General features: G+C 33.0%; 1 protein-coding gene and 1 non-coding gene across 2 annotated transcripts; one reads left to right on the top strand and one right to left on the bottom strand.

The window, feature by feature from the left end:
• Positions 1-11,895: 11,895 nt before the first annotated feature.
• LOC119369280 (small nucleolar RNA R71) lies at positions 11,896-12,002 on the bottom strand. Its single transcript, XR_005176956.1, has one exon. It is a non-coding gene; the product is annotated as a small nucleolar RNA R71 (small nucleolar RNA).
• A 4,044-nt stretch (positions 12,003-16,046) lies between these two features.
• Positions 16,047-16,502, top strand: LOC149497738 (uncharacterized). Its single transcript, XM_089719275.1, has one exon. The coding sequence runs from the start codon at positions 16,047-16,049 to the stop codon at positions 16,500-16,502; it is 456 nt and encodes a 151-aa protein (XP_089575401.1).
• The last annotated feature ends 701 nt before the right edge of the window (positions 16,503-17,203 follow it).

Genomic DNA, 17,203 nt, shown 5'->3' with positions numbered 1-17,203 from the left:
AGAAATGACAAAAAAAACTCTAAATATAGAGAAAAAACAAAAACAAAAGCCAAAAAAAAAAAAAAAAAAAAAGAGGAAAGACATAACTAAGTTTGTTAAAGTGAATAAAGGATTAAAAGTAAAAGAAGATCAAAAGTAAGAAAATGTGAAGCGAAAGAAAAAGTAGAAAATAGGACTACTGCTGATAAACAATGGCAGCCCTAAACTAAAATTAGGATTAGAATACTAGAGAGAAAAAAAAGAAGAGAGAGCTGCAACTCTAAACATGAAGACTATTAATATACTTTTTATCAAAGTTGTTATTTTAAATCTATAAATTGATTAGAAATGTCTTTTTTATTGAAATATTAATATATGAATATAATTTTTTATTAGTCGTTACATTTTATATATATATATATATATATATATATATATATATATATATATATATATATATATATATATATATATATATATATATATATAAAGGAGAATTGACATAACACTTCCTTTGAAGAGAGAAATTTCCTAATATTTGAGTATTTGTACCTAGCGAATTCAAGGAAAATCGTAAGTTTTTGAAGAAAGATATACTTCTCGTTAAAAATTGTCTTTCTCTAATTTATAGTTTTTATGAGAGAGTTTTAAATACAATGATTTTTAATATTGTTTCCTATTAGCTATTTATGAATTTGTTAAGCATCGAATCCTTTCAAGTATTTCATGGTGTATGTTTTGAATTTTGATAGAATGATCTTTCAATAACATATATAGATTGACTGAGAAAGTGCTAAGTATTATTAACTAGTTTATTGAAGTCTCCAAATAAAAAATCTAGGTATTTCAAGTGAGTTATATGACATGTTGTAAATACATTTCAAATTACTGTAAATAGCAAATCATGACAATAAGAATGATGACTTTTATGTGGTGTTTGAAACTAGCTTTTCTCTAAGTGTTGCTCTTTACATGAGATGCCCATTTTTGTGCTTTTAATTTATTATTTGTTTCAAATTCTATGTGCATATTTGTATTTATGTATGTTTAGCTATTGTGATCAAATATATTTGTAGCATGCATGGATTCTATGTATTTGGTAAATGGTTTAACTAAACGTTTATTTATTAAAAATTGTCTCTCTTCAACTTATAACTAGCCGTTGTTCCGCACTTTGCGCACAGAGTTTATATATTTTTGAAATATGTTATTAAAGTTTTTGATTTGTAAATAAAAATCATAATATTTTTTTCTTATTTATTTTGATTTTTAAGGATCAAGTTATTTGAGATCTAAAAGATTTTGAATGTTTAAAGATAAAAAATATATTTTTGTACACTCTTATCTTTTATTTATCCCATTTGGATAGATTGTGATTTTGAATTTGAAATTTGAAATAAATCGTAGATTTGAATTTGAGCTTTAAATGTAAAAAAGCAATAGTATGTCAAATATTGAGATATAATCAATATTTTTTTTTTCAAGCCAATTTACTTCATAATATATATATATATAAGTAGCGCAGTTTGCATTATTTGAAAGTTAAGTATAAACCTTTGAAATTGTCAAGTATGAGAATGACAATAATAATTATTTAGTACGGTTGTAAGAAAATAAGTTGTTTTATATTTTTAGATAATGTCTTTATCATTGATAATAATATCTGTTAGTTACATTCCATCAAGATAATGCATCAAATTTAATTAAAATACAAATAACCGAAGCCATAAAATGTGAAAATAAATGTATTGTGTCGCGAGTTGACATGCGGGTTTGGCGAGTGACCCATTTATTTAAAGAATGAAAAGGTAATTTTAGTGTTAGATATAAATACTCTAATTAAAACTTATTTGAATTTTATTATTGTACTACTTTTTATTTTAATTATAAATCTTGAATAATTTATGCATTTTACCTGTGAAAATTTACTTTTAAATATGATTGGAGTTAAATATGTTAAAAGTTAAAAATACTATAAATAAGTTAAGTGGGTCGTATATAGGTCAGCACATCCACTTAACCTATTTATGATATTAAGCGGGTTAAACGTGTTGAGTTCGTATCAACCGTCTAATTTTCGTGCTATGTTTGTGTCGAAGTTATAAAAAATTATTTCATCTTTAAATATTACTCCACACATCGCGCAGGTTTTAACACTAGTAGAACTTAAAAAAGAATACTGAAAAATACAAATAATAATAATAATAACAATAATATAGATATTATAATTTTTTTTTTGTATAAACCACTGGTATCCGAATCAAAGCTCCAACAAGAAGAAATCCGTGACTTCCCTTGAGCTCCCCTATCCTCCGTCCTGACAATCCTTAAGGTGAAATCCCTTCCCTGTTACCAGGGACCACCTAATCCGACTTAGCACTTAGTCAGAGTTAAGCCTCTTTGTCTCTTCCTGAAAATATGTTTAGTGGGAATTGAATCCAAAAAATCTATCCAATATAATTAAATCTTTAATTTGTCTTGTGAATGAAGTTTAAGTCAAGTTTAAGGATTAGCGTTTGCGCTTATATCCAATTGATAGTCCTCTGATTTCGTTCTCTTTGATTTTCCTTCAATTTTCTAGAGAAGAAATACAAAACAGAACGTTAATTTGTATTATCAAATATGATTAAAAAAGAAAAAAAAAAGATTTACCGACATTTACAATTACAAAAACAAAGTATTAGTGTACTTTCATCGTCATCGAGCACAATTGTAAGTTGCTTATCGACAGCAATTCAAGCAACAAAAAACTATAAAGTAACATCAATCTCTCATTTTATCAAACACATGGTGGAAAACGAAATTATAAACAAATCTATCTACCTATATTTATACTATATAAATGTGGGAATAGAGGGAATAATGAGATTTTCGATAGCGCCCTTGATGAAATTTATAATATCCTAAAATAACTTTAGTCGTAGCCAATTAAAAAATTACATTTTATTAGTTGATTGGATATATTTATAAAAATTATTTTTTAAGCCAATTATATGAGTTCTGATTGTCTTCTCACGTATGTGAGAAGTGAGAGGTCCCGAGTTCAAAACCTCTCAACCAAAAGTGTTTTCACCAATTTGCTAAGTGGAGGATTATTCCCTATTATTGAAACAACTTTAATTTTTGTTTTCGAAACTTTTGAATTTTTATTAAATCAAAAATCTAAATTTTCGACTGTTTGGACTGCAAATACTGTTTAATTCTAATTCGAGCGCCCAAGTTTGCGGAGTTGGGCTCAAGTCCAAATCATATTGTTAAATATTTGCCGAGTGGAGAACCTTTAGAAATTTTTAAATCATATTGTTAAATATTTGCCGAGTGGAGAACCTTTAGAAAATTTTAAGAGTAACTATGGAGCACTAATTATTAATTTATTAAAAATGTATATGTATATGTGTGTGATTACTATATAAATTAATTATTCTAAAAATCTATTCTTATTCTTATTATTATTATTATTATTACTATTTAATAAATTGAGGAAATGTTCTAGAACCTAACTAAAAGAATCAAAATAAATCAAATCGGATTAGAAAACCTGCAAATCGAGCCAAATCATTGAATCAGACCAAACCGGTTCGAATCGAACCGAAATGATCTAGAAACCAACCTACTTTCTTTCTTTCTTTTTTTTCTCTACTTTCTTCTTCTTCCTCCAGCGTCGACCTCACCTTCGCCTTCTCCTCCTCTCATTTTTCGATCACCAGAGACCAGTGCCACACCTTGCCGTCGCCTCCTCGCCGCAGCGGATTCCGGCATCCCTTCTCTCCTTTCTTTCGTTTCTGGCGTACGCAGAAGGCGCAGGAGAGCCGCGACATCCTTCGATCGAAAAGTCGCGTCGAGCCTCCTGCTCCTCGATTTTCCGACGACACCAGCCTCTCTCTTTCGACGACGAAGCTTGGGTCTCCCTTTTTGCTCCCTCCTTTCTCGTTCCGGCTGACGCAGCAAGCTGGCGGAGCTGCGATCGTGGCTCGCGATCTGTACAGTCGCGTTATCTGCTCTCACCTTCAAGTTTCCAACATTTTCTAGCTGAGTAAGTAATTTCCTGCTCCATTCTTCGTGTTTTATGAATTATTTCGACTAAATCGAAGGATTTAAGCCTGTATTATGTTTTTGTGAAGAGGTTAGACTTATAAAAGTACTGATTATGCGCATTATCATGGGAAATTTGATATTATCCCCTAATTGAAAACATGAACTGAAATTACATATAAGAAATAAAGGGTTTATCTAGTTATTGCAAATTTTGGTAAGGAAATCAAAGACTTCTCAAAAGGACAGCAACTAACCTGACTATCTGTACGAGTTACATTATAATATGAAGAGAATGGTAATGTACAAATATCTATAATGAGATGGCAAAGGATGTAGTATGTCTATTTCTTGAGGAATAATGGATATATAACATCTAGACTATGAATTTAATATAGAAATTTGATTCCCTCTTCAAATGGCTGAAAAGTGATTGTGATTGGGAGAGAAGCGATTGAACTTCACTCATTGGTCTTCATTCTTACATGTATTATCTTATATTGATAGTAATTTTTTTTAGATTTAAAAATATTTAGAATTCTAAACCTGCACCTTAAGAGTTATTGAAGGGATTGTTATGCTATTGTAAGGCTTGATGAAGGTTTATGTTTATTTTGAAATGGCAGCAAGCGTATGATAAGTTAATAGGAATTATGAAAACTTCTTAATCATGCAAAGAGTAGTTGATTTAGTATGAGTTTCAAAGAATTTGCTTGGGATTTGACAATTATGTTTTTACATAAAGTAAATATGATGTTATTTAGATTATGAACTAAGCTTATGTAAGCTGTCATGGATGATAAATGGTGATACTGATGTTTAAAGGAGGACGGATATTCGATTTGATTGAATGTCCGACGGATGGGCTGTGTGTATTGATTGATAAATATATAATATTATTGTGATATTTAAACAGATAGATAGTCATATTTTTAGAGGAGGTTCTGCCGAAATTTCAATAGAACATAATAAATAAGTTTATTTAGATAAATTCTATAATTTGATATATAACAAATAAAGTGCTCTAATTGTTTATTTATTATCATTATTATTCATTTAATTATTTCGTTATTTATTTATTATTTTCATCATTATTGTTTATTATTATCGTTTAATTTATCATTGTTGTTTATTGTTAATAGTATTTATTTAATTATTTAATTGCATTTGAGAATGGATGTCTAATTATGCATTGCATTACGATGTTCAACTGATCAATATGTTTGCATCTACTTGCAATGTTTGATTAATTGCGTTGTGATAATGCTATGCTTTGTTTGTGTGGAGTTGGGATGAAGTAGGTCACCATGGGTTTGTGAGGATGGTTGGACCGTCGGCCAAGTAAATGGGAGATCGGCGCCCCCGTGTGTACCTACCGTTACCATTACCGTTACCGTTATCATTAACCACAGGATGGCTACTTGTTGTTGCGCACCTGATAATCTAGATTTGATTGGAGCCCGCAGGGTGGCCTCCTGTTGTGTGCGCTTGATGATCTAGATTAGATGGAGACCACCGAGTTGCCTCCTGTTGGTATATATATATATATATAAGGAAGAGAGACTGGAAAAACAATGAGAGGACTGGTCAAGTGAGGATTAGACCGGTCGGCCAGTATGGGGGATCAGCTCCCTGGTGCACACGTTATGAGAGGATGGGCCATGTGGGAGGACGGCTCATCGGGGGTTTCAGTGACGCTACAGACCAATTTCCACGTGATGTGATTATATGAAGATGTTAATGATTGTGAGTGCTGGTGATGTGCCATTTGTGTGACTAACTGCGTGAGCATATAACTAGTCGAATGACTAGATTGATATGTTTACACATTTGTGTGATTGCGTGTGTAGTACAATAATTATTGCTCCTTAGAAAACTCACATGTCTTGTTTAATTTTTCAGGAAGTAAGGTTCTCTTTAATTCGGTTAAGTTATGTTTCTTCGCCACAGGGCTATAAAGACGTTTTCCTAGTTCCATAATTATTTTGCTATGTAACTATATGTATAAAAAGCTATGTATACCAAATAGTTAGTAACTCCGTTGTAGAATTTGTGTACAATTAGTCGTGTATTAACATAGATGATATAATTATGTGAGCCCATATTAAAAATGTAATGTATTGTTAATTGGGCCCGAACTGTGGAATGTTATAACTGATAAATTTGAGCCGAGATTTAATAGAATCTTGAGGTTTATTTTCCTATAAATATGGGCTGAATGTTTAAAATTATATTAAGATGGTAAATTTTTAGTGTTTCAGGCTTACTACGGGCCTCAGGAGCCTTAAGCCTACCTGGACCCTAGTGCCGGTCCGGCCCATGGAATCGGGTCGTGACAATTATATAGTCTGTAATATTTTTTCAGCCTATTAGACCTCCTAATAAATAAAAAAAATTATTTTTTAAATAAATAAATATAAATAATTAAGCATTTCAAAATTTTAAGTTTGTTTTATATTTTATTTATTAAATATTTAATTCTTTTAGGATGTAATAAAAAGAAAATATATTCTTTTTTTTTTGATTGTATGATTTAATTGGATTTAATTTTTAAAAAATAAAATTTCAAGTAGAATATATAATATTTTATTTAGGAGAGAGATTAAAAAAATAAGAAAAAAATATTATTTTTATTAATATTTTTTTATGTTTGTAAGATTTGATTGGTTATATTATTATTAAAAAGTAAATTTTGAAATAAAATTTACATAATTAAACCTAAACCTAAGATGGTAAACAATTGAAATTTTTAATTTAAAAAAAAATATAATATTTTATTCATATATTTCTATAACAATATACATTGAAACGTTTTTTTGTTAGGTGAGTTTTAGGATAGTTTTATTCTTAACTAGATGAAGGACCACGCTTTACGCGAGTTATTTTGCTAGTTTATAATTTATAAATAATATGTATTTCTAATATATGAATCATATTTAGTATATATTATAAGATTTATTTTCCCTGCGGGTTGTTTTATTAAATTTTTGTGTTATATAAAAATTATAATGCCATTAATTTATTTAAAATAATTATAAATTTCAATTAGTCTAGTAAAGTTTAGTTAGAGTTTATAATTCAAACACTGTTTTTTTTTTATCCTAGATAATTCTATATAAAATATAAAGTTCTATAATTCAAATAATTCAAAGTGAATAATATACAATAAAATAATAGATAGACAAGAAAAAAATTTAAATAATTTTATGTGGATAATTTTATGTTAAATTAAAAATATTAAAAGTATAAATAAAGTATACAGAATCCCGAAAGATACAGTTACTGATAAATACAAATAGCACATAAACAAAATTTATGATTCACTAAATCAAGGAGGATAAAAAATTAGTTAAACTAAATATAAACTTACAATTAATTTTTGTTCTATTGTTCATACATCTGTCCCTTAATGCAAAACCTTATCATATTTTGAAGCATTTTTCCTCAAATTGCAATTTAAATAGTTGAAAAATTTGAGATTTCTTGTTGAAGCTATCATAGTAAAAGCTATGGATGGAGAGTAATCACCATTTTGTATCTCAATAACTCGATCCTAATAAAAATCTTATAAAAACCGGTCAATAAATAGAGTGTGTTAGAGTAATTGTGATAGATCAGTAGAAGAATAAATAAAAAAATAATTAAAAATAACGAAAAATCGATTTAAGAGGATGAATATCTTTATAGTCCATGTAAAATTAAAAATAACGGAAAAAAAATATAAAAGAGCAATACAAAAATGATACCTGATCAGATTTAAGCTTCGTGTTTTTTTTTTTTTTGTGTTTTTTCTAATCGTTCTTCATTTAATAATGATATCAATGAAAAATCAAATAAAAAATAAATTAACCAATAGAAATAGAAAGAGTGAATTATAAACGAAGATATGGAAGAGAATGAAAGAATTATATAGTAAAAAAAAAAGAGAAAATGTTGCCTTTGATGAAGAAAAAATTATTCTGTAGTTCATAATTTGAAAAATAAAAATAGCAAAATTTAATTGAATATAAAGAAATATAAATATATCAAGATAAAAAGATAAACAAAGAAACTAAAAAATAAAAAACAATCGTTGAATTAAACTGATTGGTTTGATGTTCGAAAGATAGAGAACACTAGAGCTATATAAATAGTTAGCTACAACTTATAAATTTGTAAAAAATAGAAAATATTTTTAGATTTTTGGATGATATTTTCAGAAGACACAAATAATTATTAGTGATTTAGAATTTGATTTTTTTAAAATAAATTATTAGTGATAATAATGTAACTTATATTATTTTTAATTGACAAATAATTACAGTTTTTTTGTCAAAAATAAATTAAAAGTCTAGAAAATTTGTCAAAAAAAGAAAAAGAGGAATTTTAAAACCAGAAGATGTCAAGTCAACATTTACAAAAAAATTTTATGCTTTAAGATTATATATATGTATAGATATATTGTTTTGTCATAGATAATGTGTAGATTTATGCATTTAAAATTTAATATATTGTTTTGTTGTAGATAAAGTATAAAGATGATTTTATAATTATTTAATAATTTCACCCAATCAAATTATAATAAAATAAAATAAAATAAAATTTAAAAGAAAAGTATAAATTTTGTGAAAAACGAGAGCGTCTTGAACTTATATTTTGCTGCAAGATAAAATAAAATTCCATTGGACAAATTTTATTGTTGGTAAGAGTACTAGATGGTACTCTCGCTGATTTTGACTTAACCCACTCAAATGTATAGAGGGTACATGATAGTATTAATTTTTATAGTGTTTTTATTATAATATTTACTAAGATTTCTAGCATTTTTAATTTATCTAAATTAGTTTTTATGAAATATTGTTATGTTTTGACTGAAAAGCTTCCTTGAAACACAACTCACTTAATTTTGAGGAAAAGTGTAGGATTTTGCAAGAAAAAGACAAAAATAAGGCAAAACATAATTGGCACGCTCCAGCCCATGCTAAGGCGCACGGCTGTGCCAATTGCAAGGCAAAACAAAGCAAGAGTCAAAGGCGCACGCCCCAGCCCAAGCTAAGGCGCACGCCCGTGCCTCAAATGCCTCAGACTTCCAGAGAGATGTACGCCCCAGGCCGTGCTTATATTCCCATAAATACATATCTACAAGTAGTATGGAGCATAAAATGCAACTACAAAAGAAGCAAAAGGTGAGAAGTGGTATGGAGCATAAAATGCAACCACTTTGTGTAATAGAAATAGGTTACCTAAAAATACCTTGAGATGAGAAATATTATATGTGTGCTAAATTTACTTACTATTCCAAAGAAGGAGACAAAAATCTTGTTAACTTATGTTTAATAAAAAGAATATGTTTTATTAAAAATTAAAATTTTGGTTAGAAAATAATTGACATAGGAAACCTATAATTTATTCTTATGTTAATAATTTGGATATTTATTAAATTCGTGAATAATTATTCCATACTATTTCAAGGGAATTTTATTGCTTGAGGACAATCAATAATTTAAGTTTGGGGAATTTCGATAGTATTAATTGTTATAGTGTTTTTATTATAATATTTACTAAGATTTCTAGCATTTTTAATTTATCTAAATTAGTTTTTATGAAATATTGTTATGTTTTGACTGAAAAGCTTCCTTGAAACACAACTCACTTGTTTTGAGGAAAAGTGTAGGATTTTGCAAGAAAAAGACAAAAATAAGGCAAAACATAATTGGCACGCTCCAGCCCATGCTAAGGCGCACGCCCGTGCCTCAAATGCCTCAGACTTCCAGAGAGATGCACGCCCCAGGCCGTGCCAAGAAGCACGCCCGTGCCCGCACTGGAGATAGAAACTTGGCCCGTGCAGCTGAAGCACGCCAGTACTACACAACTTCCAAACTTCCAGAGGAGTGCACGCCCCTGCCCGTGCCAGCGCGCACGCTCGTGCTCTGGAACCTCCCCAGACCATGCCACTGAAGCACGCCCGTGTTGAGAGCCCCAGACTTCCAGAGCCTGGCACGCCCCAGACCGTGCCAGGCAGCATGCCCGTGCCAATCAAGAAATCCTGATTTTGAGTCAAAAGTTGCCAACTAATTCCTACCATTTTCACAGGATACTTTGGATACTCTCTTCACATGCTAGTCAAAGTTCAACCATATGCATTTGGAAAGCCATAATTGAGAGCAATTTATGGCTTGATTTAGAACTTTTCCACCTCACAAAGTTGGACTTTACTCATTAAAGCATAAGGCTTGTTCCCTCAAGAAGTCTATATAAAGAGGGGAAGGAGCCATTCCAAGGGCATCCCATCCCATATTCTACATCTCTTCTCCCATCTCTCATTTCATAGCTTTGTATATAGTTTTGTTTTTCTTTAGAAGTTAGGCACTCAAGAGTTGTGCAAAGTTTCAAGGAAGCCACCCAAGCAATCCCCACTAGTTCTTATTTCTAAACTCTTAATTTTGTTTATTTCTTTCATTATTCTTATTGATTATGGAATATTTATCAAGTATTGTTGAGTTTTATTTAAGTACTATGTGTAACTAAATTCTTATACTAGGGGTTTGATGTAGCTTAATCTCTTTTCCAATTTATGCAATTAGATTTATTTTTCCTTATTCAAGTTATGATTTATTAATGAACTTAATGCTTCTAGGCAGAATTTTCCCCTAGATTGATTTATTTCAATTATCACTATCGGAAGAAGGATCTTTGATATTAAAAGGTTAACAAAACACATGAGAATAATAACTTGATGCGGAAGCTATATGGTTTGACTCATGGGGGTTTTTTTATGATTTATCAACCTTAAATTGTAGATTCACAAACAACTACATAACCTAATGATTTAATTCATATTTGATTGCGCTATTGGAAGATAGGTAATTAAATGGAATTAAAATAGCTAGCAATACATCGGAAGAGCTTGTTAGTGAATTCAGAGTTGTTTCCCCTACTTGAATAATTAAATTGATCAATGAACTAATGAAATAAATTGGATAGGATTAAGTGAAATCAAAACCCCTAGTAGCTTTACTTCCTTGATTTCTTTCAATCAATTTTTGTTTACTTGACTCTTGTTTAATTTACATTTATACAATAATTTTCTTAATCATCGTTTAAATAATAACGAGATAACATAATTTTGGTACTTGGAATGCAATCCTCGTGGGAACAATATCTCTCTCATCATATATTACTTGTAGCAATTTGTACACTTGCGAATTAAGCTGTCAAGTTTTTGGCGTCGTTGCCCGGGATTGGCAAAACTAATATCAATACGAATTATCTTGTTATTAATTTAGACATTTACTTATTCATTTGTCTTTATTCATTTAATTTTTCTAGACCATCTCTGGTTTTATGCAAAGAAGATCTAGAAGAACAGAACCTCTAATCTTTGATCCAGAAATTGAGAAAACCTGCAGAAGAAACAACGCAGCAAGGAGAGCACAAGAAAATAGATCCGAACAACAATCAGACATGGACGACATTAATCCTCAACTTCCGAACATACCTCTTGCTGCAAATCCTCAGATCGGACAATAACAAAATGTTCGCACCTTGCGAGACTACATCACGCCCTCTCTCAATGGAGCTACCTCCAGCATCACTAGGCCAAGAGTGGAAGCAAATAATTTCGAAATCAAACCAGCAATTATCCCAATGCTTTCCACATCTATTCAATATGGAGGACTCCCTAGTGAAGATCCAAATGCTCACATCATAAATTTCTTGGAGATTTGTGACACTTTTAAACAAAATGGTGTTTCTGAAGATGCCATTAAATTAAGACTCTTTCCTTTTACTTTAAGAGACAAAGCACGATAATGGTTACAATCTTGTCCCACTGGAAGTTTTACAACTTGGGAAGAGTTAGCCCAGAAATTTTTGGCCAAATTCTTTCCATCTTCTAAAACCACCAAATTAAGAAATGAGATCATGACCTTAGCTCATCATGATCAAGAAAGCTTATATGAAGCTTGGGAAAGATTTAAGGACTTATTGAGAAAATGTCCCCACCATAGTTTACCTAAGTGGTTACAAGTTCAAACTTTCTATAATTCTTTGTCACCTAACATTAAAATTACTCTTGATGTAGCTACAGGAGGTTCTTTCGAAAGAAAGGAAATAGATGAGGCATATGATTTAATAGAAGAAATGGCAAGCAATAGCCATTATCAAAGCGTTTCTGAAAGAAGGAAAACTGCTGGGATTTATGAAATTGATGCCATCACTGCACTCAACGCGAAGGCTGACAACATGGTAAGGAAGCTCGATTTGCTAACCACTAAATCTGTGAATTCCATCATGCAAACTTGTTACAAATGCAACAAACAGCATGGAGTTAGAGAATGCATGTTAGATTCTGCAAATCCACAAACTTTGGAGCAACTAAACTATGTGATGAACCAACAGAGGAGGAATTACCCATATTCGAACCCTTACGATAACAGGTTGAGAAATCAATCGAATCTTTCATATGGTAATTCTAACAACACTTTAAATGCACTACCAGGTTTATTGCCTCCTGAGAATAAGTCTCATGATGATCTCCTCACTGCCCTTTCAAAATCGCACATGGATTTCATGAATGAAACAAGAGAACATAACAAAATCCAACAAGCTGCGATAAGAAATCTAGAGATCTAAATGGGACAGTTTGCAAACATGATGGTAGCTAGACCTCAAGGTACGTTACCCAGTAACACTGAGAAAAATCCTAAAGAGCAAGTACAAGCCATCACCTTGAGGAGTGGTAGAGAGTTGGAGGACAAACCCAGAAAAGAGAAGGAGAAGGAAGAGGAGAAAAAGGCACCTATCATCGATCTGGTGGAAAAGGAAGAAGTAAAACCCTATATTCCACCCGTTCCATTTCCGCAAAGGTTGAAAAAGACGCAAGATGACCAAAGCTTCATGAAATTTTTTGACGTCTTCAAAAAGCTTCAAATAAACATTCCTTTTGCAGCCGAAGCTCTTGCTCAAATGCCCAGCTATGCAAAATTCTTAAAAGAAATCTTGAGCAAGAAAATAAAGATTGATGACCAAGGAATGGTGAAACTGACTGAGGAATGCAGTGCAATCATTCAAAATAAATTGCCACCTAAACTGAAAGATCCACGGAGTTTTTCTATTCCTTGTAATATTGGCAATTTAAATTCTGAAAAGGCTTTAGCTGACTTAGGAGCTAGCATAAATCTGATGTCTTATGAAGTTTTTAAAATGCTAGGTATGGGGGAGCTCAAGCCAACAAGGATGTCTCTACAATTGTCAGATCGATCGATCAAATACCCAAAGGGAATCGTAGAGGACGTACTAGTCAAGGTAGGAAAATTCATTTTTCCAGTTGATTTCGTCATCCTTGATATTGATGAAGGAAGAGAAGGATCATTGATCCTTGGAAGACCTTTTCTTACAACTGCAAGAGCTCTAATTGATGTACATGATGGGAAACTGACATTGAGAGTAGGTCAAGAGGAAGTTGTTTTCGATGTGTTAAAATCTTGTAAACTTCCTATGGACTGCGATGATTGCTTTAGAATAGATGTAATTGATACATGTGTAAAGAAAACTTTATATAGCGTAGATAATAATAATAATACAGAAGAAAAAGAAAAAGAAAAAGAAGATACACCACCCAAATAAGAACTGAAGCAACTTCCTCCTCATTTGAAGCATGCATTTCTAGGTGAGAATAACTCTTTTCCTATTATTATTTCCTCTCACTTAACGCTTGATCAAGAGGAAGGGTTGTTGTAGGTTCTTCGAAAGCACAAGAAAGCAATAGGATGGTCAATTTCTGATCTATAGGGGATAAGCTCGAGTGTATGCATGCATAAAATCCTGATGGAAGAAGACTAGAAGCCTTCAATCGAGCATCAAAGACGATTGAATCCAAACATGAAGCAGGTAGTAAAGGCTGAAATCATAAAACTTCTGGATGCTGGCATTATCTATCCAATCTCCGATAGTAGTTGCGTAAGTCCTGTCCAAGTTGTGCCAAAGAAGGGAGGTATGACTGTTATCTTTAATGAAAATAACGAATTAATTCCCACTAGAACAGTCACAGGTTGGCGTGTGTGCATAGATTACAGAAAATTGAACAAAGCAACACGTAAAGACCACTTTCCTCTACCCTTTATTGATCAAATGCTTAAAGACTAGCAGGTTATTCTTTCTATTGTTTCTTGGATGGGTATTCAGGATACTTTCAAATACCTATTGCTCCTGAGGATTAAGAGAAAACTACTTTCACTTGTCCTTATGACACTTTTGCCTATAGGAGAATGCCTTTTGGACTATGCAATGCTCCTGCAACCTTCCAAAGATGCATGATGTCCATATTTTCTGATATGGTTGAGAAATCTATTAAGATATTTATGGATGATTTTTCTATATTTGGTTCTTCTTTCGATGCATGTCTTCATAATTTATCTTTAGTAATGCAACGATGTGAAGGCACTAACCTTATTTTGAATTGGGAAAAATGTCACTTTATGGTTAGTGAAGGTATTGTCTTAGGGCATAAAATCTCTCAAAAAGGAATTGAAGTAGACAAAGCCAAAATCGAGGTAATTGAAAAACTTCCTCCTCCTAACTCAGTGAAAGGGATAAGGAGTTTTCTTGGTCATGCAGGGTTCTATAGAAGGTTTATCAAAGACTTCTCGAAAATCACAAAACCTCTTTGCAATTTATTAGTTAAAGATGTTCCTTTCAATTTTGACAAAGAGCGTTTAGATGCTTTTAACAGGTTAAAGAGGGAGTTGATCTCAACACCTATCATCACTACACCAAATTGGACTCTTCCTTTTGAACTTATGTGTGATGGTAGTGATCATGCTGTTGGAGCCGTTCTTAGGCAACGAAAGGACAAGAAGTTGCATGTTATCTATTATGCTAGTCGCACACTGAATGATGCACAATTGAATTATGCAACTACTGAAAAAGAATTGTTAGCTATTGTTTTTGCTTTTGACAAATTCAGGGCCTATTTAATTGGAGCCAAAACAATAGTCTACACAGACCACTCAACTATCAAATATTTGCTAGAAAAGAAAGATGCAAAATCGAGACTAATTCATTGGGTTCTCTTATTGTAGGAATTTGACCTGGAAATTCGCGACAAAAAGGGAACCGAGAATCTTGTGGCTGACCACCTTTCCAGGCTAGAGTTAGGGGAAGAAGATACAACCCAGCTATAAATCAATGAAAGCTTTCCCCATGAGCAACTTTTGCTAATGGTAAATACTCAAGCCCCCTGGTATGCTGATATAGTTAACTATCTTATTTGCAAAATCACTCCTCCCAACTTTTCTTATCAACAAAAGAAAAAATTCTTCCATGATATCAAATACTACTATTGGGAGGAGCCCTTTTTGTTCAAATATTATAGTGATCAACTATTCCGGCGGTGTATACCAGAAAGTGAAATGGAAAGTGTCCTTAAATTCTGTCATTCAATGAATGTGGAGGGCATTCTGGAGCAAACAAGACAGCAGCGTGTGTATTGGAAAGCGGTTTGTATTGGCCTAATATTTTTAAAGATGCTTTTAACTATGTTCGTCTTTGTGATCGCTGTCAAAGGTTAGGTAACATTTCGAAGAGACATGAGATGCCCTTACATAGCATTCTTGAAGTCAAAATCTTCGATGTTTTGGGGTCTGGACTTCATGGGACCTTTTCCATCATCATACTCAAACCAATACATCCTAGTGGCAGTGGACTATGTGTCAAAATGGGCAGAAGTTGTTGCCCTTCCCAATAATGATGCCAAAAGTGTGATAAGCTTCATCAAGAAATATATTTTCACATGACATGGTACTCCAAGAGCAGTAATCACAGATGGGGGTAAACATTTCTGTAACAAGTATCTTGACTCCCTACTTTCCAGATATGGTGTTACACATCGTATAGGTACCCCGTATCACCCTCAAATGAGCGGACAAGTAGAAGTCATGAACCGGGAAATCAAAAAAATTTTGGAGACAACAGTTGGCCAATCAAGGAAGGACTGGTCCAAAAAGCTTGATGATGCTCTTTGGGCTTACAGAACTGCATTCAAAACACCAATTGACATGTCACCATATCGAACGGTATACGGTAAGGCTTGTCACCTCCCTATCGAGCTTGAGCACAAGGCATATTGGGCAATCAAATTCCTTAACTTTGATACTAAGGGAGTTGGTCAGAAGAGGCTGCTTCAATTAAACATGATGGATGAAATGAGGCTCCACGCTTATGAAAATGCACAAATCTATAAAGAGCGCACAAAACAGTGGCATGATAAGCGTATCATTCTGCGGAATCTAAGGGTAGGCCAACGGCTATTACTTTACAACTCTAGACTCCGCCTCTTTCCAGGAAAACTGCGCTCAAGATGGTTCGACCCATTCACGATTAAAGAAATTCTCCCGCATGGAGCAATTAAGATAATGGACGATGACCGAAGTTTCAAGGTTAATGCTCACCGTTTAAAGGTTTACCAAGGTGGAAATTTTGATCCCGTTAAAACCGCTATTAGTCTTGATTAAGCTTGAATCAGGTTCGGTACGTCGAACTTAACGACGTTAAACAAAAGTGCTTATGGTAGACAACCCATTTTCATTTTGATTGTTTTATTTGCTTGTTGTTTGTTTTATTCAATTTATAGGAATAATAAGAGGTTCAACATGCAGCACGCCCCGGCCATATCACTTAGCATGACCATATTTCAAAGAAGAAATTTGAAAAAGGAGAAACAGAGGGTAGCACACCCTGAACTGTGCCATGTAGCACGCCCGTGCCACATAGCACGCCCACTGCAAAATCTTTGGCACGCCCGTGCAAGGTAAGTAATTTTCAAATGTGCAGGAAAAATGCGCGCATGCCCCAAGGCGTGCCATCTAGCACGGCCGTGCCTATCGTCACCTGGACTTCCAGAGGATTGCACACCTTCAGCCGTGTTACTCCGCACGCCTGTGCTAGGAAGGACGCGCGCACTCCCTGAACCGTGCCATCTTGCACGGCCATGCCCGTTATTCACTAGACTTCCAGAGGCTTGCACGCCCTCAGCCGTGCTGCGCCGCACGCCCTCAGCCGTGCCGCGCCGCACGCCCATGCCAGGTAAGTTAAGTTTTATCCTGTAGGAGAAGACGCGCACGCCCCAGGCCATGTCAAGGTACATGCCCGTGCCCGCTTGTATCAGGACTTCCAGAGGCTTGCATGCCTTAGCCCGTGCCATCGCGCACGCCCG

This window comes from Jatropha curcas, chromosome 3, assembly GCF_041381405.1.
Source record: "Jatropha curcas cultivar XTBG-Jc1 chromosome 3, XTBG_Jcur_1.0, whole genome shotgun sequence".
NCBI classification, from domain to species: Eukaryota; Viridiplantae; Streptophyta; class Magnoliopsida; order Malpighiales; family Euphorbiaceae; genus Jatropha; species Jatropha curcas.
Note: the sequence above shows the minus strand (reverse complement) of the source record. Positions and strands in the feature narration are given on the sequence as shown.